We start from the raw sequence: 20648 nt of genomic DNA, 5'->3' as shown, positions 1-20648 counted from the left end.
ATGGGTAACATAGTTTCAGGTATTTTTTGGCTCTCTTTTATTGCAGGTATCTTCCTTTCAGTTGTCTGTGACCTTTGAATTGTGGCTGTGGTTCATTTTGATGAGCAGCAGTTGTTTTAAGTTGTCAAACTGCCCATTTTTTTAATTTCTTTAATTCTGTAATGATGAGATTGATATAGCTCCTCCTTACAGCACTTAAATAACCATCTCCTTTTTCTTCTTTATCTTCAGTGATCTTATTTATTAACCTTTACCCCTTCAGTCTGTTTTGTTCTTTTGATGGTGGAAGTCAAGACTGTAGCTAATTCCCCCATTTATTCCCCCATGTCATTTATTGAGGAACCTATTCTTTACTCATCAATCTATGGTGGTTTTCTTACTACAAACTCTTATGTAAGTGAGCCTGTTTTCGGGCTATGTGTATCGTCCCTCTGGTCTATTCTTGTAAAACACCAGACCTTTCTGTTATTGCTTTCGTACTGGCTTGTTTCTAGGTGCAAGGAGATACGTGTGTCAATTAAGTAACTGCAATCATGGAATATTAGAATCATGAGCTAAGAAACCAGTGCAAAGCTCAGCAGTTGAAGCAACAGACTTGCCTAGGGCAGATCGTTGCATCTTTAGGAGAAAAATTCTTCACACCGTATTAAATATTTAAAATGTTATTGGGTTACAGGAAGAGGATCATTATCAGCTGGTCCTTATTGGGAACTTGTCAGGTTATCTCAACTATTGGACATTTTGTTTTGATAGTTGCAAGAACCAGTCTATTGCTACATTTTGGGGTGTCATCAAGGTTACTTTCCATATTTTGATCACTGCTATTCCTCTGTCTTTGGGAAACAGATTATGAATGGGCTTTGAGAAGAATTACGATTTCCAAGTTGGTTTGGAAAGTGGTGAATATTCCAGGAGGAAGTATGAATAAGCTGTACATGACCTCAGTGCTTCAGCTGATGAGACAGGCTGTGGGCATGAGGCTGTCCTGAGATGCTCCCTGCCCCAGTGCCAGTAGGTCTCACCACCTGCTGCTGATAGGATAGTGGAGGGAGTTTCCCAGATTTCCCAAATTCGAATTTGCCACGTCTGTAAGTATGTGTGTTTGTGTGTGTCTATGTTAAAGTTCAGACAGTAAGAGAAAATTAAAGCCCTGCCCTTGCTCACTCCCCAGAGGTAACTAACTACCATTACTGTGTACTGTTAGTGTTTTGTGCTGCTCTGTGTTCCCGTGGAAAAAAAACATGATTTTATTTGCATTTCGTTATTATTAAATTTTTAAAGTTTTTTTGAGAGAGAGTGAGTGAGGGAGGGGCAGAGAAGAGAGAGGGAGACATAGAATCTGAAGCAGGCTCCAGGCTTCGAACTGTCAGCACAGAGTCTGATGGGGGACTCGAACTCACGGACCATGAGATCGTGACCTGAGCTGAAGTCAGATGCTTAACCGACTGAGCCACCCAGGCGCTGCCGTTATTATTAAATCTTTAAGAAAATGTTATGCCACGTATTAATAGTGTGCAATTTGCTCACTTATCTGCAGTGTGTCCTGGAGATATTTTCACGTTGGTGCACGTAGATGTATCTGCCTCACTGTTTTTGGTGGGGCATCATTTTCTGTAGTCTGACTACACCCCAGTTCATTCAACTATTCTGTTAAGGGACATGGAAGTTCATTCTGCATTTTCCTACTATACACAGTGGCTCAGTGAACATCCTTGGATGTGCTTCCTCATGCAAAATGTGTTTCTCTAGATCAGTGGTTAGTGGTTCTCAAACTTTTTGGTCTCATGACATTTCACACTCTTAAGTCTTATTGAAGATTTCAAAGAACTTTTGTTTGTGGATTGTGTCTGTCAGTATTTATCATGTTAAAAATTAAAACAAATTGTGAAAACATGAACTTAAAATAATAAGAAGCCCATTACATGTCATATTGTCATATATTTTCATTAAAATGTGTTATTTTTTCACATATGTGTGAAACATATATATTTTCATTTAAAAAACTTCAAAAACAAAAATCTTATAAGAAGCGTAGCGTTTTCCATTTTTGCCAGATCTCCTTATTGTCTAGCTTAATGGAAGACCACTGCATTCTCACATCTGCTTTTCATCATTATGTGGCAATATCCCATGTCCGTAGCCTCTGGAAACTCACTATCTGAACTCATAAAAGAATGAGAGTAAGAAGGCAAATAAAGCTGATTGTGAAAGCAGGCTTAACATCACAATCTTCTTGAAAGATTCTCAGGTTCCAGACCACACTTTGAGAACCATTGCTCCAGGGTCAGACTTGAGGGTGGAGTTGGAAGTTCAAGGGTCACAAGGTATGCACATTCCAAATATAAAAGCTACTTCCGGTTGCTCTCAGAAGTGTTAACTCACACGCATCAGGGATGTAGGGGAGCAGCCCGCTTCCCCACTTCTTTACTGATACTTAATATTTTCGGAGTTTTATATTTGCCATTCTCTTGGAAACGGCATCTCACTGTTTCAGTTAGTAGTCCCCTATTTGCACTGGGATTTCACAAGACGTGGCTCTGGGGTCTGGCTATGACACTTAGAGGTGTGCTAGGGGCTGCTCATTGTTTCCAGCCACTTACTGTTGCGTTTTGGCCTCAGGTATTTGATCCTAGAGAGACCATCAGGTCTCAGCTCTTTATCATTGCTTTATGAAATCTCCTCCAACCCCAGTCTATCTTGACTATTTTTTTTTTTTAAGCGAAAGTTTCCCTGCTTAATCTTAGTCAATGAGCAAAACTAGCACATGCCTACTAGGAAATGTAAGGATGTCTTTTATTTTATTTTATTTTGTTTTATTGTATTGTATTTTATTTTTATTTATTATTTTTTTAAATTTTTATTTATTTTTTTTAATTTTTTAAAAATTTTTTATTTTTAACGTTTATTTATTTTTGAGACAGAGAGAGACACAGCATGAACGGGGGAGGGTCAGAGAGAGAGGGAGACACAGAATCTGAAACAGGCTCCGGCCTCTGAGCTGTCAGCACAGATCCTGACGCGGGGCTCGAGCTCACAGACCGCAAGATCATGACCTGAGCTGAAGTCGAACGCTTAACTGACTGAGCCACCCAGGCGCCCCAAATTTTTATTTTTTTAAATATAATGTCAATTTGGCTAACATGCAGTGTGTACAGTGTGCTCTTGGTTTTGGGGGTAGATTACCACGATTCATCGCTTACGTGCAACACCCAGTGCTCCTCCCAACAGGTGCCTCCTCAATGCCCATCACCCATTTTCCCCTCTCCCCGTCCCCCCCCCCGCCATCAACCCTCAGTTTGTTCTCAGTATCCAAGAGCCTCTTATGGTTTGCCTCCCTCCCTCTCAGTTTGTAACTATTTTTTCCCCTTCCATTCCCCCATGGTCTTCTGTTAAGTTTCTCAAGTTCCACATGGGTGAAAACATATAATATCTGTCTTTCTCTGACTTATTTCACTTAGCATAATACCCTCCAGTTCCATCCACAGTGCTGCAAATGGCAGGATTTCATTCTTTCTCATTGCCAAGTAGTATTCCATTGTATATATAAACCACATCTTCTTTATCCATTCATCAGTTGATGGACATTTGGGCTCTTTCCATACTTTGGCTATTGTTGAAAGTGCTGCTATGAATTGGGGTACATGTGCCCCTATGAATCAGCACTCCTGAATCCTTTGGATAAATTCCTAACAGCGCTATTGCTGGGTCATAGAGTAGTTCTATTTTTAATTTTTTGAGGAACCTCCACACTGTTTTCCAGAGCAGCTGCACCAGTTTGCATTCCCACCAACAGCGCAAGAGGGTTCCCGTTTCTCCACATCCTCACAAGTGTCTGTTGTTTCCTGAGTTGTTAATTTTAACCATTCTGACAGGTGTGAAGTGTTATCTCAGTGTGGTTTTGATTTGTATTTCCCTGATGATGAATGACATTGAGCATTTTTTCATGTGTGTCGGCCATCTGGATGTCTTCTTTGGAAAAGTGTCTCTTCATGTCTTTTGCCCATTTCTTCACTGGATTATTTGTTTTTCGGGTGTTGAGTTTGGTAAGTTCTTTATAGATTGTGGATACTAACCCTTTATCTGATATGTCATTTGCAAATTTCTTTTCCCGTTCCGTCAGTTGCCTTTTAGTTTTGTTGATTGTTTCCTTTGCAGTGCAGAAGCTTTTTATCTTGATGAGGTCCCAATAGTTCATTTTTGCTTTTAATTTTCATGACTTTGGAGATGTGCACAGCAAGAAATTGCTGCAGTTGAGGTCAAAGAGGTTGTTGCCTGCTTTCTCCTCTAGGGTTTTGATGGTTTCCTGTCTCACATTTAGGTCTTTCATTGTAAGGATGTCTTTTAAAAAAGTCTTTTGGGGGCACCTGGGTGGCTCAGTCAGTTGAGCTTCCAACTTCGGCTCAGGTCATGATCTCACGGTTTGTGGGTTCGAGCCCCGCATCGGGCTCTGTGCTGACAGCTCAGAGCCTGGAGCCTGCTTCCGATTCTGTGTCTCCTTCTCTCTCTCTGCCCCTCCCCCGCTCATGCTCTGTCTCTTAAAAATAAATAAATGTTAATAAATAAATAAGTCTTTTGCATCTCCTGGGTGGCTCAGTTGGTTGAGCATATGACTCTTAATTTTGGCTTAGGTCATGATCCCAGAGTCATGAGATCAAGCCTGTGTTGGGCTCCACACTGGGCATGGAGCCTGCTTGAGAGTCTGTCTCTCCCACTCTGTCCCTCTCCCCTGCTCATGCCCTCTCTCTCACACTCTCTTAAAAAACAAAACAAAACAAAAAACAACAAAGCTCTTTAAGTGTTAACATCTGCTGCACATTTGATGATCATGCATAAGGGTTCTTAAAATTTCAAAAAGCACAGAGAGAGACGTTCTGTACCCTTTCTTGGTGAGGTTCCCCTCTTCTTTGACCAGGTTGTGTTTGCAAAACAGAAAATGATATCTATCAAATGAGAGAATAGATGGAAAGAGGCCTGAAGCATGGTTTGTATTCAGTACGTGCTGGTTGACGCTGAAGCTAGTGTATGTTAAGCTTTTGCAACCTGGGCGTGCTTTGCAGTATTGTGATGAGCCAATACAGCTGAGATGAGAGGCTTTGCTTCTTCCCAGCTCTCCCTCATACTCAGGCACCACTCAGGGGCTGGAGGCTCAACTCTGGATGAGTCTGGGTGACAGTAACTTGCCTCCTTTCCCTTCGCCAGTGTCCCTTACAGGAAGGAGAGTCTGATGATTGTGAAAATCTTCTTCCTAATAAGGCTTCATTCCTTCTAAGTCTCTGTAAACTCTCTAAGCCTTTATGCTTTCAGTTTTCTCTGCTACACACACCAAAGTGAATAGTGGGACAGAAAACGGATGCTCTGGGGCTGTCTGGGTGGTTCAGTCGGTTAAGTGTCCGACTTCAGCTCAGGTCACGATCTCATGATTTGTGGGTTCGAGCCCTGCATTGGGCTCTGTGCTGACGGCTCAGAGCCTGGAGCCTGCTTCAGATTCTGTGTCTCAGTCTCTCTACCCTTCACTTGCACTCTCTCTCTCTCAAAAATAAACAAACATGAAAAAAGAAAAAAGGATGTGCTGTAAAGAACAGAAGGAACACTTGTGACACTTACTGCTTCCCACTGAGGAACAGCTGTGTGGGGCATGTGGGCCCAAAAGGCATCTCGCCTTAGAATCTGTTTCAACCCTTGTAACGTGAGGACATTGGGCTAAAATTAGTTACTGGATGCACACCAGTCCCCTTCTGACTCTGGCCTGCGGTTCCCGCTGTGCCTTACTGTTCTTTTCCACCCCTCATCTCCATTTGTTCATGTTCTTATTCATTTGGCCCTTCACTGAGCACCTCACTGTGCACTAGGACCTAGCAGTGAAGAAGGCCGGGAGCTTGCAGCCTGGCGGGGGAGACAGCGCCCCGGGAATTGCTGTGAGCAGTATTTTGGAGCAAGGGCCCTGGTGGGGAGCCTCACCCCATCCGGGACACTGGAGATGGCTTTAGGAAGAGCGGTCCATCAGCCTGTGTGGAGCCTCTTAGGGGAGAGCAGACATGGTTTCTTGAGAGAAGCAGAAGAGAGTCAGTGTTACTGGGGCCTGTTGAACAGGGGGAAGAGGCCGGGAGCAAGACCTGGGAGGGGTGGGCAGGGGCCCCATCAAGGAGCGCCTGTGGCATTCGGATTTTAGCTTATCCAGCGCAGTCAGAGGGCTCTTAGCTAAATGGGACATAATCACAGCCACGTTTTAAAACCTCACCCGGGTACGCTGCAAAAATGGATTGCAGTTGTGGAGAGACTAATTAGGGGCTCCTGCAGTGCAGTTCGGGCTGACGATCTCTGTGCACTTTGAGGATGGGGACTGTTACAGGTGTCTTGGACTCCGCCACGATATTCTGTATGGGGCGGATACCTTATCACAGTTTCCCAGGAGCCATCGTGGGGAACTCCGTGAGCACATGGGAGCTCTCCTGCTCCTGGGGTGTTGGAGCTGACCTGGGAAGGACCCAAGCCAGTCCCATTGGGCAGCTCTGCTCTGGGGTTTTGTGGTCACTTCCGCAGCCTGGCCTGGCACTGGACGGTGAGGAAGGAGTGGGCCGGGCCTGGTGTGGAAGCCTGATGTCCTGGGTGGGGCTGGCAGTTGGCGCTCAGCACCAGGCCGAGCAGGCGGCCCTGTTGTGGGCCTGTGAGAAGCTGCAGCTCTGGAAGGGCCCTGGAGGGGGGCAGCTGAAGGGGCTGGGGTCCTGCAGGGAAATGCCACTTCCCTCTGCGCCTGGACAGTTGCTCCCAATGCCTGCCTTCCTCTGCTGTCTTTAGGACCAGTATTAACAGCTACTGAGGTGCATGTATACACACACACACACACACACACACACACACATGTTATGAAGGCTCTACTTTTCTAGAGCATTGTTAAGTTCAGAGCAAAACTGAGGGGAGGTACAGAGATTTGCTAAATACTCCCTGCCCCTACACAGGCATGGCCTTCCCCATTATCAACATCCCCCGCAAGAGTTGTACATTCTGTGGGCTGAAACCGTGAAAATGACCTGTATCCATCATTATGGTATCATACAGAATATTTTCACTGCCCTAAAAATCCTCTGTGCTCTGCTTATTCGACCCCTACCCCCACACCCCTGGCAACCACTGATCTTTTTACAGTCTTTAGAGTTTGGTCTTTTCCACAGTGTCATAGAGTTGGAACCGTATGGTATGTAGCCTTTTCAGATTGGCTTCTTTCACTTAGTCATATACACTTATCGTTTCTCCATGACTTTTTGTAGCTTACTGGCTCATTTCGCTTTAAATTTTTTTTTAAATGTTTATTTAGTTTTGAGAGAGAGACAGAGACAGAGTGTGAGCAGGCAAGGGGTAGAGAGAGAGGGAGACACAGAATCAGAAGCAGGCTCCAGGCTTCAAGCTGTCAGCACAGAGCCCGACATGGGACTCGAACTCACAAACCACGAGATCATGACCTGAGGCAAAGTCCGACACTCAACTGAGCCACCCAGGCTCCCCAGCTCATTTCTCTTTAGTGTTGAGTATCCCATTGTCTTGAGGTAGCACGGTTTATCTGAAGGACGTCATGGTTGCTTCCAAATTTTGGCAATTATGAGTAAAGCTGCTGTAAACCTCCATGTGCAGGTTTTTGTGTAGACATGAGTTTTCAAGTCCTTTGGGCAAATACTAAGGAGCAGGATTACTGGATCATGTGGTAAAAGCATGTTTAGTTTCTTAAGAACCTGCCCGAACGTCTTCCGGAGTGGCTCTACTATATCGCATTCCCAGTCACAACGAATGAGTGTTCCTATTGCCCCAAGTGTTGTCAGTGTTCCAGATTTTGGCCATTCTAACAGGCACGTACTGGTACCTTCTTTTCATCTGCATTTCTCTGATGACACATGAGACTCTCTTCATGTACTCGTTTCCCATCTGCTTGTCTTCTTTAGTGAGGTGTTTGCTAAGGTCTTTGGCCATTTTTAATTGAGTTGTTTGTTTTCTTATGTTGAGTTTTAAGAGTTCTTTGTATATTTTGAGTAACAGTTGTCTCTCACCTGAACCCAGCATATACTGACTCCACCTGTGTGTCAGGTCCTTTCAGCACCGTGTTTTCCCGGCAGCAGTCCTTCCAGACAGTTCCATTTGTTTTTCACTTTTGAGAGACTGTGGGATAGCCATTAAGATGCGAGTTTTGGAGCCGGACCGCCTGGGTTCCGATCCCGGCAGGCGACATACCCACTGTGAGACCTGAGGCAAGTTGCATAATTTCTGTGTCCCACAGTTTCCTCATCAGTAAATTGGGTAAGAGTAGAGCCTGTCTCATGGGGTGGTGACAGTGAAAGGGACTAGCACAGCGAGCACCAGACCAGGGTCTAGGACAGGGCAGGCACTCTGGAAAGACTGGCTGCTGAGCCGACAGATGAGGAACTGAGGCGGGCAGAGGTCAGATCACCAGCCCGGGGGCATGTGGAGCTGGCCTGGTAAGCAGCTCCGTCCTGAAGCCTGTGTACTCTGCCCTCCCCCAGTCTTGTGAGCTGGGAGCAGTGCAGACAGAGCAGGCTAGCTCGTGCCCCAGCACAGAAGCTGCTCACTTATGCTGGGGCTTGGGTCCCGCCGCTGTGGGATCACCCTCCCCACCGCTTGCACTCTTGCTGGGGAGGCCACTTGCTCTGCTGCAGCCATGACCAGCCCCACCCCAGCCCTGCAGGTCACCAGGGCTGCAACTGTGGGGCTGACGGCCCCAAGGACATTGAAACCCCTCCCCCCACCAAGCCCTCCCTGCCAGCACTACAGGATCGAGTCTGCAGGGCTGTCCTTTACGTGATCCCCAGATGGACCCTGTGTCCCGGGTGCAGTGGTCTGCTCCCCTTCATAATGCGCCGCAAACTCTAAAGGCTCCAGGTGTCTGCTTGGGCTGGTTCCCCAGCTGGGTCCTCCTCCCTTCAGACAGAAACACCTGCCAGGGCTCAGCCATCACCCTGATGCACTTTGTCTTGTCTGTTATCACTGGTGGCTCTGTTCTTGGCCTCCTCTACTGGACTGTAAGCTCTTCGAGGACAGGGACCATGTCGTCTTTATCTTTGAGTCCCTTGTGTGCCCCATACACCATGTGCGCAGTAGACGCCCAGTGAATCTCTATTGGGTTGAGCTTAGCACCACTGAGTTCTGAGTACCTTCGGGAGAACATCTGTGCTGTGTTGCCCTGTGATAGACACAGGAAGAACAGAGCTCCTGGGGAGGGTAGGTGTCCTTGGCACCTTGGCTGTCTCTGATATGCTGCTGGCACAAAGGCCCTGTGCCATTAAATACCTAGCTCTGATGAACTCGGATGTCTCTTTTCTTTTTTGAGGCTTCTGGAGAAAAGTGTTTGCCGTGTAATCCACAATGTCTTGGAATGAGTGTCTTTGTATTTGCAAATGAGTCTTGTGACCGGTTATCTGAATAATGGTAACAGTTGTTGTGAGTTGTTTTCATTTTATTGGAGTCACTAACTTTGATTCATTACCAGATTTAGACACTCAAAGCCTTATCCTACACAATAGAGCTCCTTTGTTGCCAGAACTCCAAAAGCTAGCTTTTACAAGCCATCATTGAGGGGGAGATGATGCAAAAGGACTTAACAAAGCTGTCTGGTCTCCGGCTGTGGCCCCATTAAATCTAAGATCCCAGTTATCCAAGGCAGACTTTCACGGTACGTATGTTCAAGAGTTGTGGGAGATAAGACAAATGTGTAAACCAGTTAATAAAGGTGAAATTCAAATAATTATAAGTGCACTGAAGAAAATAATACAGGATGTGACTGAGGAGCCCCGTATCCCCATTGCTTACCGTGGAGTCTGATGCATAGACATAAAACTGACAGCTGCTGCTTATTGAGTTCTGACGGTATGCTGGCACTGTGGCAAGCATTTCTGTGAGGCTTTGCCAATGAGAAAAATCAGGTTCTCAGAGGTTAAGTGACTTGTTAGTAAAAGAGAAAACCCAACGGCTCTTCGATATCGTGAGATCTTTATAAAAGCAATATTCAGGAATAAAGATTCCAGAACCTTTCCCCCCCACCCTAAAGATTTACCTAACTTTTCCCTTCAGGCTAAAATGCCTTCCCCCTATCCAGTTGGACTTCCATATTTCTTTCCACACAGGTTGTCCTCTGTGTCAGGGACGACTGGCTGGATGGTAATTTTCTTCTAAGCTCTTTATACTTAAAAGTGTTAAATTGCCCCTTGGCCTTAAGTGTCTGTTCATCGGACGTTTTTTCTTAAGCTGACTTCATGCCCCTGACCTCCTTGTTTGGACAGCATCCATTTCTCGTGTTCACACAATTTTGAAATTGTGTGTCTCCCTGCTGCCCTCTTACAGTGCAGAAATCCAGGCTGCATTTCCTTTCGTGGAGGTGTGGCAGGTCTGGGACTGCTAAGGAACTTATTCCTGGCTCTTACATGTCGTATTCCTGCTGGGATGGTTTGATGACACAGTTTATTTGATCTGGCCCTTCCCTTCCATGGGTCCAGCCTCCGTCCCTACTGAGTAAACTCCACGCCAGAGATAAAGACTCATATGTGCCACCGACTGAGCCAGCCAGATGCCTGGCACTGTGGGTTTTGATGACACTTTCTTATCAGCTTGGGCCCGGAGCTCAGGACCAGACTGCTGGGGAGCTGAGGCTCGTCCTTTCCTGCTTCTTCTTGTGTCATTGGCTGGCCTGGCATTGCACAGCACCTACCCTTCTGCACTCCACCCTGCCTCCATGCCCTGCCTCCACCTTCTCTCCTACCTGGTCACTCATTCCCAGGGTGTCATCACCCTGGGGGAAGAGCAGGGACTTGGGATCGTGTCGCATCTGCACCAAGTGTTAGCCGTCTGACTTTGGAAGTTACTCTGAGCCTTATTTCTTCATCTGACAAATAGGACCAGATGACAACTAGTCCGTAGGTTCTTTCATTGGATTGAACAAGAGCATCTAATAATTCCTATTTAATTGTAGTATTTAATAAATGACCCATTTTCCTTTAGTAAGTGATTCTGTGATGGGAAGTAGCTTGTATGTGATCAGTACGTGAGGGAATACCAGTATGGGGGAGTCACATTGGTTTTCATGCCTTGGCGAGTACATGGTACCCATTCACCCCATGCTCTTCCTCTGGGCTCCGTTTGGTCACGTGCCGTGTTTCAGAAGTGCTGTCGGGCAGTTCTGTCTGGTCTTTCTCCATTTTCCTTTCTCTTCTTGTGCACATAACCCAGCAACCTTCTTCACATACCCTTTCATCGCACTAGTATGTTTTTATCAGGATTGTTGCTGTTTGGTTAGTACTCTAGGTACAGATCTTGTGTGATTTTCTAGAACGGTACTATTTTTTTTTTCACACGTGAATGGCATTATAGCAGAGATGCTTGTGTTGATTTCTTTGTTCTGCCTTCCATCTGGCCTTTTGCACTGCGCTTCATTTCATGGAACCAATCCTTTAGCCTGGACCTGGCTAGGACCTACAAGAAATCAAAGACAGTTCAGCCAGGGGCACCTGGATGACTCAGTTGGTTAAGCGTCCGACTTCGGCTCAGGTCATGATCTCACAGCTTGTGAGTTCGAGCCCTGTGTGGGGCTCTGTGCTGACAGCCGGGAGCCTGGAGCCCGCTTCGGATTCTGGAGCCCTCTCTCTCTCTCTCTCTGCTCCTCCTCCACTCCCGCTTTGTGTCTCTCGCTCTCAAAAGTAAATAAGCATTAAAAAAAATTTTTTTTAAACAAAGACAATGCAGGCAGTTGCGTACTGTGACTGTTTTTTGTTTTTGTTTTATTTTGTTTTTTCTTTAGAGAGAGAGAGCATGAGCAGGGGAGGGGCAGAGAGAGAGGGGGACAGAGATTCCAAAGTGGGCTCTGTGCTAACAGCAGCAAGCCCGATGAGGGACTTGAACCCACCAATTGTGAGATCATGACCTGAGCTGAAGTCAGATACTCAACCAGCTGAGCCCCCGTGTCTTTTCATGTGTGCCCCTGTGACTGTTTTTTCGTGTTGTTTTCACCTGCACTGTTGTGGTACATGCCTGACTGGTGTCCGCTTCTATTCTTGACCCTGGATGCGCGGTTGTTGACATCGCATCTAGAGTAACCCTTTAAAATGAAAATCAGAATATATGTTTGCATTAAAAATTCTGAAAGTTATTCTGTGTGAATTTTAGGATTGAGGAAATGAATATGTGGATATATTTGGGATCTAGGGTTCTCACTGTAAGAGAAAATACAGATGTGGACTGGGGGAAGGGCAGTGGTGTTAAATTGGAATTTTCAGTATAAAGTCCGTCTCTCTCTCTCACACACACATGTACAGATTGGTTTCCTAGCTGTGTCTGCCAAAGGAGGCTAGGAGCAACGGCATCCCTGAGCAGTGGGCACATCTGGCTTCCATATCCTGGGTTTACAAATTCCGTTACCTACTAAAAGGAACTGGGGCTCCCTGAAGAGAGAATTCTTAAACTTATTCCCCACAGGGAGCATGGCAGAAGGACACAGGAGCTAGTTGGAAACATTTTGAGTGTCAAAATAAGTAACAGCAACCAGATCATAAACTATTGAAAAACAAAAGACCATATGAGTCCATATTGATACTAAAAAGCATAAATTGGGGGAAGGGGAAGTTCCTTGTTATTGTAAAATGCTAACTGTTACAAATGCAGAGGGAAGGATAAAGTTGGAAAACTCCATCTGCGACCCCAGTTGAAGTGTCTGATTCACCCCTGGGTGAAAGTTTGTTGGGGACCAAATACTTACACAGTCAGAGGACACAGACAACTTGTTTCTCAGGAAAAAAAGGCACTTTTACGGCAAAGCCCTGACAGCAGCTTAACCGAGTAACCGTCATATGTGACATCACTTGTCCTGGAGGAAACCGATGTTAGGTGCCTTCCCAGGCTGTCCTGCAAGGGACCCCCAACCCTTCTGTAGGAGACCTGCCTGTAATGCACAGTCTGGGTTGGAGCATGAAAAGACAAGCAGATGAACACACATTAGGGATCATCACACAAAACAGAGGGCCTGTGGTCTTTGCCCCCATGAGGGTCACAAATAACAGAGGAAGGCTGTGGAACCCTTCTACGACAGGGTGACTGAAGAGACGTGACATCTGGATGCATGCTGTATGGTGCAGGATTGGATCCTGATTGGAGGAGGGGAAAGTTGCTGCATAAGATAGTTTAGAAAATCCGAACATAGATAGCAGTATTGTATTTTTTTAAAAAATGGATAATTGCACTGGGTTCTATAGGAATGTCTTGTTCTTAGAATCACCCACTCCTGAGAGGAAAGGGTCGTGACCTCTGCAACTTACTCTCGGGTGGTTCGGGAAGAAAAATAAACGTATGTATTATATATACATGTATAGATGGAGAGAGCAGAATGTTAACAATGGTTGAATCCAAATGCCAGAGTATTTGGGATTTCACTGCAATACTCTTTTTTTTTTATGCCGATACTGTATTTCCTGCACGTTTACAGATTTTATGTAATTTTTCCACTTGTACAGCTCTCTTCAGAGCTGTAACTGACATATAATAATTGTGTAAATTTAAGGTACAACATAATGATTTGACATATGTATGTATTGCAAAATGATGACCACAGTACTTTTAGTTAACGTTCATCACCCTACTTAGTCTTTTTTCTTACGATGAGAACTTTTAAGATTTTATTAGCAGCTTTTGAATATATGGTACAGTGTTGTAGTTTTAACTGTAGTCACTATGCCATGTATTACATCCTCGAACTTACTTATCTTCAAACTAGAAGTTTGTGCCCTTTGACCACCTTCACCCACTTCCTCTGGCAAGTGGGTGAAGAGTTCCACCTCTGGCAACTACCAAACTCTTCTCTGTTTCCGTGAGTTTGGTTTTGCTAGAGAAAACATAGAAGTAAGATCATACAGTACTTGTCTTTCTCTGACTTCTTTCACTTACCATAATGCCCTCAAGGTCCATCCATGGTGCAAATGGCAGGATTTCCTTCCCTTTTTTTTTTTTTTTTTTTTAATACTTTATTTGTTTTTGAGAGAGAGAGAGAGAGAGAGACAGAGCAGAGTGGTGGAGGGGCAGAGAGAGGGGAAGACATAGAATCTGAAGCAGGCTCCAGGCTCTGAGCTGTCAGCACAGAGCCCGACACGGGGTTCAAACCTAGGAACCGTGAGATCATGACCTGACCCGAAGTCGGAGGCTTAACCAACTGAGCCACCCAGGCACCCTGAGGATTTCCTTCCTTTATAAGACTGAACATTATAACTTCTCCGTAGGTCTGAAAAAAAAAATCTAAATAAAATGCTTAATTAAAAAAAAAAAAAGATGAGGTAAATGCAACAAAATGTCAATATTGTTTTAAACTCCTGGGTGTCTGTTATATTATTTTCTGTAATTTTATGTATGTTTACGTTAATCTCTGATGATAAAAAAGTTTCAAAATAAAATATTTAGGTACATTGAGTACTACTTGCCTCTTTACTAGAACACTGAGTTCTTTTTATGCCTTTTTTGCCCTGGTACCCAGGTTATGGGAATTTTTTTACTCACTGGACAATCGTCAGGTTTATACAAGCTCTTCTTCCCTGTGGTGTAGACTTTCGGGGTTCCCCACCACAGGAAAGAAACCCTTCTCGTTACTCCCACCCTTCTGTCCCAGCTTGGCTCCTGCTGTTCCCTGACTCTTGACTTCCTGTATTTCTCATTTCTGGCCTGGGAATACCCTTCGGGGCTCGATGTGTTTCTTTTCCTGGATTTGTCTTGACCCTTCCCAGAAAGCTCTGCCCCTCTGGTCTCTCAGAAGAACCACTTGGCCCAAGTCGCTTCCATTCCAACAGAGCCCTGGCTCCTGGGACCCCCTCTAGCATGGCCTGGTTGGAGTGACTGGCCCAGAGAGGAGTGTTTTAAGAGACTGAGAGATTAAAGTTCTGGTGTTACCAGTTACTAGCTTGGATAGAGATTACTTTGAGCTTTTGGTTTTATCTACGGTAAAATGAAGATAAGATACCGTTTTCTCCCTCCCTCTCTCTTTCTCTCCGATTTGGTCATGAGGTTTAAATGAGGCAAGGGTTTAAGGACCGCCTGTATCCTGTGAATATGGGTTGTCTGTTGTCTTTTTTTCTGACCTTCCATTCCAGATGAAAAACATTTTGAGCTCAGCACATCCTCAATTTCCGTCTCTCTAGACTCAATTATATTTTCTTTCTTCCTCTTTTGCAAAAGCTTTGGTATGAAGTTTACTTATTTATGCTCTGGCAGTTTCCACCGGTGCCTTGGGGGAGGTTTTTGAGGTCCCAAGACAGGACCTGAAACACATTATCCTATAGAAAGAATGTTACTACATGCTGGCTGTGTGCACTGCCAGGACCATACCTAAGAAATACAAGGAAGGACCAGACAGGTTTTCATGAAATCCTGATAGCACTGTCCTTTTGCATGAGAAAGTATCTGGAGAGAGGATACCAAGCAAGCAACGCATCAGAAACCATCCATTTATAACCTGAGATCAGTAAGCCTTGGTGGATGGGGACTTCCTAGGCAGCGTTTAGCAAAGTCATGCTAATGCAAGAGCTGTGTGACGTTATCCCTACGGCCCAGCACTGTTCTGACCACTCTGTTTTTATAAAATGCAAGAACTGAAGTTCAGTGGGCTATGAGAATTGAAAGCTCCTTGAAATGTGTGACCTACCCCCAACTCATACTTAAGCCATTCCTAGCTGGCAAGAACATACCCTATCGTTGGACACTCTCTGATGGTATGTGACTTTTCACTGTGATGTCCTCCAAGGGCTCTTGCTGAAAAGTCCTTTCTTGATGTCTGTGGGTATAAAAATACCCAATGAAGTGGGGGTGCTCTGACCTCGTTGTACCTCCTCCACCACAAGATTTTGCTCCCCGGACAACATCCCCGTCACTGCCTTCTCCTGCCACAAGCGTAAAGCCCACCCCCTCCCCAGAGGGAGGTGACGCTTTGAGGCTTTTTATGTTTCAGGGACTAGGCAAGTCCACCCCAGTATCTTCCTGCCACTCCTTTCCCCTCTTTCCAGGGTGGGCATGCCCCCACTCTTTAAAGCAACAACAGAACCTGCTAGTTACTTCATACAGAAGAATGCAATACTTCCTGAGTAACTCCTGGGAACCAGGCAGCCTACTGAGAATATAGACATTAATGTCATCGTCCGTTTGGAGAGCCTTGGCTTTGGAAGGTGAAGTGACCTGAGGTCACCCAGCTGTGAGTGACAGAGTTGGGTTTGAATAGAACAGCATCAGAGCCCGAGCACCTAGCACCTCTCACACTGTGCAAGGTGTGGAGGACAGTGTGCCTGCTCTCGGCTTGAGATACACGCTCCCACATGTGCCAGATGGGGGCCCGGGAGTAGGACCCAGGTTTCCTGCCACCCTGCCCCACACCCATCCCTCCGTTAGCGGGTTTGCTCTCTCTTCCTTGGGCTGTACTTTTACCTGTGCCTTCTTTCTTCTTGGAGGAGACGGAAAACTGCTGATTTGCCATCCAGTGACCTATCACCAAAAGTTCCTTCAGCCTTCCCTTCATCAGGGTAGAAGTCCTGGCTTCTCTGTTCTAAAGGACTCTTTTTCTAGTCCAGTTTTCTTTCTTTTTAAAAAAAATGTTTTTAATGTTTATTTTTGAGAGAGAGACAGAGCATGAGGAGGGAGGGGCAGAGAGAGAGAGAGAGAGAGAGACAGAATCTGAAGCAGGCTTCAGGCTCTGAGTGCTCAGCACAAAGCCCAAGGCGGGGCTTGAACTCACGAACCACGAGATCATGACCTGAGCCGAAGTCAGAAGCTTAACCGGCTGAGCCACCTGGGCACCCCATCTTTTTCTTATTTTTTTTAATGTTTATTTATTTTTGAGAGAGAGTGAGAGCACATGCCTGAGCAGGAGAGGGGCAGAGAGAGAGGGAGACAGAAGAACCAAAGCAGGCTCTGTGCTGTCAGTAGTGAGCCTGACACAGGGCTCGAACTCAAGAACCGGGAGATCATGACCTAAGCCGAAGTCAGGTGCTCGGCCAACTGAGGCACCCAGGCACCTTTTGCCCAGTTTTCTGATAGACCCTCCCCGCTCCTCTGTAACCCCTCCCCTTCACTCAAACCTCACCCAAATTCAGCCAGCCTTGCTATGCTTTTAGCCCTGGTTCTTTTCCTGCCCACTTTTTCTTTTTATGGTGGTTTCACTTTCAAGAGCTTTCTCCAGCTGAGCCCAAGCTACCATCATGACCAGCGTCGGCCAAAAATCTCTCAAATACTCAGCTTTAATATGAATCTGGTTTTGGTTCTGACCTTGTGGTGCATTGCTCTGTGACTGCTACCACTGAGAGACCTGAGGCTGGAGGGTGGGGGGTGGGGTGGTCCAGATACTGCTCACACATTTATTTAGCGCTGTCTCTTTTTGCTTCTCAGGTACCCAGATAAGCTGTTTCTCCCCAAGTTCCTTCTCCTGGCGTCAGGCTGCCTTCGTGGATTCTTACTGTTGGGCTGCTGTTCAGCAGAAGGACTCCTTGCAGGGCAATTCTGGACACCTTCCACTGTGGCTGCATAAGGTAACTGGGGATGTTTTCTCACCCGATAGCCTTGTAGACGTGGGAACCGAGGCCCAGAGAGGCTGTGCCACGCAGTCACACAGATGCGCATGGCCAGCCAGCAGCCCTGTGACTCGGATCATACAAGCCTGGCACTTTAAATTTGGTCAGAAGAACTCAGAAACCTCAGAGATTACTTGGTTCGGCACCTTCACTAGCAGATGCAGAAACTGAGGCACTTTTTGGATTTTCGCGCCATAACGGCGGGCATGTTGTGTCATGTTTCTACCCTTACTGCCCAGTGGCGTCTGATGCAGAGTAGGCTCTCGGTGCCTTTTGAATTGCCTGGGTGAGCGATGTTAGATAGGGGCAGAGCCAGGACTCAAACCTAGCCCTGGCCCGCGCCTTTTCCACTGCTCCCAGGGTCCCTTGGGGAAAGTGGCGGCCAACATCCAATTTGGTTTCTTCTCGCCAGTGTGTTGCTGGAGCATCGGGAAGCCTAGTGATGACTCCTTCTGGGGGTGTTGGCTGCGACAGAGCTGCTGGGATCTATTCCTTGGCGGTTTGACAGGTCCATATTCCGCAAGGAAGGGGAGACATGCTACACAGGGGACTCCAGTGTCCTAAGAGAAGAGGCCCCATCAGGAGCTCCCTGGTCAGGGAGTGATGGAGTTGGGGGGTAACATGGGGTATGGGAGGTGAGGAACCGGCGCCGGAGTCAGCGGGTTTGTGCAGAACGTTCTTTGTGTCACAACACGGCTCGAGTAGGTCTTCTCCATGCGTGTGAAAGTAGGACTGTGTATCAGCCCGTCATCATTTTCAACCACTGGTTCTGCCATCCATCATGAAAACAAAAAGAATGTTTGTGTTTCTTCTGGTGTTCTCCTCCACTGAGGAAAGAGTGCTGCTTTAGTTTCTGAAAAGCCAAAGGCTGAAAAGTTTGACTCTGGCCTTGACCTATTGCTGAACACTCCGCATCCTTTTTAAAAAAAGAACAATTTAAGTCCTTTGCTATGACTCAGGCCTCATCCCCTCGTGTTAATTTATTGTGTGCCACCAGGCAGAGTGATGCCTACAATGGCTGCTTTCTTCTTTGGGGTTGGGCTTTTCTCTTTGACTTTTAGCCTTAGCGCTAGCTGGGTCCTCGTCAACACTGTAGGTCTTACTAGCCAGGCCAGCAAATAATAAAGATATTCGATAGGAATGGGCACAGTTCCAGAAGCTGAACAGCCTTGTCTGCACGTCAGAATCCATGCTGTTTTAACGTGGGTCTCTGTGTTGTGATGCTCTTAGGGGAAGGGAGGGTGTGCCAGGCTGGGCACTGACAGAGCCGCAGAAGAAGAATGTATCATCTGGCGTGTCCAGCGTATGTTAGGGATGTTAGAGACTGTGAAACTTTGAAAGTGGGAAGAAACAAGGGTTTTGATGCAGTCTAAGGTGAAGGACACCTAGAGAGACAAGCCGAGGACTCAGGACTAGTTGCTGACCACAGTCAGGTCCCTGGCCATCCACTGCCCCTGCCGTGTAGGAGGAGAAGCCCTGTAGAGTGGTGTGGGCAGCCAAGCCCCCGGGGTCCAGTGTTAGTGAGACACTAAGGAGCTTTCTGGTGGTAGTAGGCTAGCTTGTTTGAATGGAAGTTTGGCTGAGAGACTTTTCCAGATCCACAGGGCTTGGGGCAAAAATTAAGAGTTGACACAGCCAAGTTGAAAGGAGCTTGGTCAACACACCCCAGGCTCGAGAGCCCATTGCTAGGGAGTAAGGGGTGATCCTAAATTAGACCAGCCCTCATGGGGACCAGCGTCCTGGTTTGAATCACTTTCAGTACTGACTGAATGAGGAGATACGGGGACTGTCAGCATCTCGAGTCTGCCCACCAGCCAGCAGCAAAAATAAATCTTTGCCAGAAGTAGGTAACTTCATCCAGAGCCTCAAACTCTTGTCTGGTTTTTCACGTGTAGTTTCAGCAGCTGATACACAGGAAAACCAAGAGAAAAATCAGAACTAGAAACAGACCCACAGGATATCCAGTTGATAAATTGATCAGATACCCTATTTATTTATTTATTTATTTATTTATTTATAATTTTTTTATTATGAAATTTATTGTCAAATTGGTTTCCATACAACACCCAGTGCTCATCCCAACAGGTGCCCTCCTCAATGTCCATCACCCACCCTCCCCCCACGCGCCCTATCAACCCTCAGTTTATTCTCAGTTTTTAAGAGTCTCTTATGGTTTGGCTCCCTCCCTAACTTTTTTCTTTCCTTCCCCTCCTCCACGGTCTTCTGTTAAGTTTCTCAGGATCCACATAAGAGCAGATACCCCATTTGAATAATCACTAATACTATAGTATTAGTATTAATACTAATGATATGGAGAATTTCAAGAGAGTGGAAATTCTTTTTTTTAAATATGAAATTTATTGTCAAGTTCGTTTCCATACAACACCCAGTGCTCATCCCAAAAGGTGCCCTCCTCAATACCCATCACCCCCCCTTCCCTCCCTCCCATCCCCCATCAACCCTCAGTTTGTTCTCAGTTTTAAGAGTCTCTTATGCTTTGGCTCCCTCCCTCTCTAACCTTTTTTTTTTTTTTCTTCCCCTTCCCCATGGACTTCTGTTAAGTTTCTCAGGATCCACATAAGAGTGAAAACATATGGTATCTGCTTCTCTCTGTATGACTTATTTCACTTAGCATAACACTCTCCAGTTCCACCCACTTTGCTACAAAAGGCCATATTTCGTTCTTTCTCATTGCCAAGTAGTATTCCACTGTATATATAAACCACAACTTCTTTATCCATTCATCAGTTGATGGACATTTAGGCTCTTTCCATAATTTGGCTATTGTTGAAAGTGCTGCTATAAACATTGGGGTACAAGTGCCCCTCTGCATCAGCACTCCTGTATCCCTTGGGTAAATTCCTAGCAGTGCTATTGCTGGGTCATAGGGTAGGTCTATTTTTAATTTTCTGAGGAACCTCCACACTGCTTTCCAGAGCGGCTGCACCAGTTTGCATTCCCACCAACAGTGCAAGAGGGTTCCCGTTTCTCCACATCCTCGCCAGCATCTCTAGTCTCCTGATTTGCTCCTTTTAGCCAGAGAGTGAAAATTCTTGACCTGAAAACAGT

At 45.9% G+C, this 20648-nt stretch overlaps 1 protein-coding gene across 1 annotated transcript in view; it reads left to right on the top strand.

Annotated features, from left to right (window-relative positions):
• Nucleotides 1–20648, top strand: part of PANX1 (pannexin 1) — a 45087-nt gene that overhangs the window by 10449 nt on the left and 13990 nt on the right. Inside the window, exon 2 of the mRNA XM_007079030.2 lies at nt 17398–17537. Coding sequence (XP_007079092.1) covers nt 17398–17537 — 140 coding nt within the window. The remainder of the gene's footprint in view (nt 1–17397; nt 17538–20648) is intronic.

The sequence above is a fragment of the Panthera tigris genome, chromosome D1, assembly GCF_018350195.1.
Source record: "Panthera tigris isolate Pti1 chromosome D1, P.tigris_Pti1_mat1.1, whole genome shotgun sequence".
In the NCBI taxonomy this organism is placed as follows: Eukaryota; Metazoa; Chordata; class Mammalia; order Carnivora; family Felidae; genus Panthera; species Panthera tigris.
The sequence above is the reverse complement of the archived record's forward strand: the minus strand, read 5'-3'. Positions and strand labels throughout refer to the sequence as shown.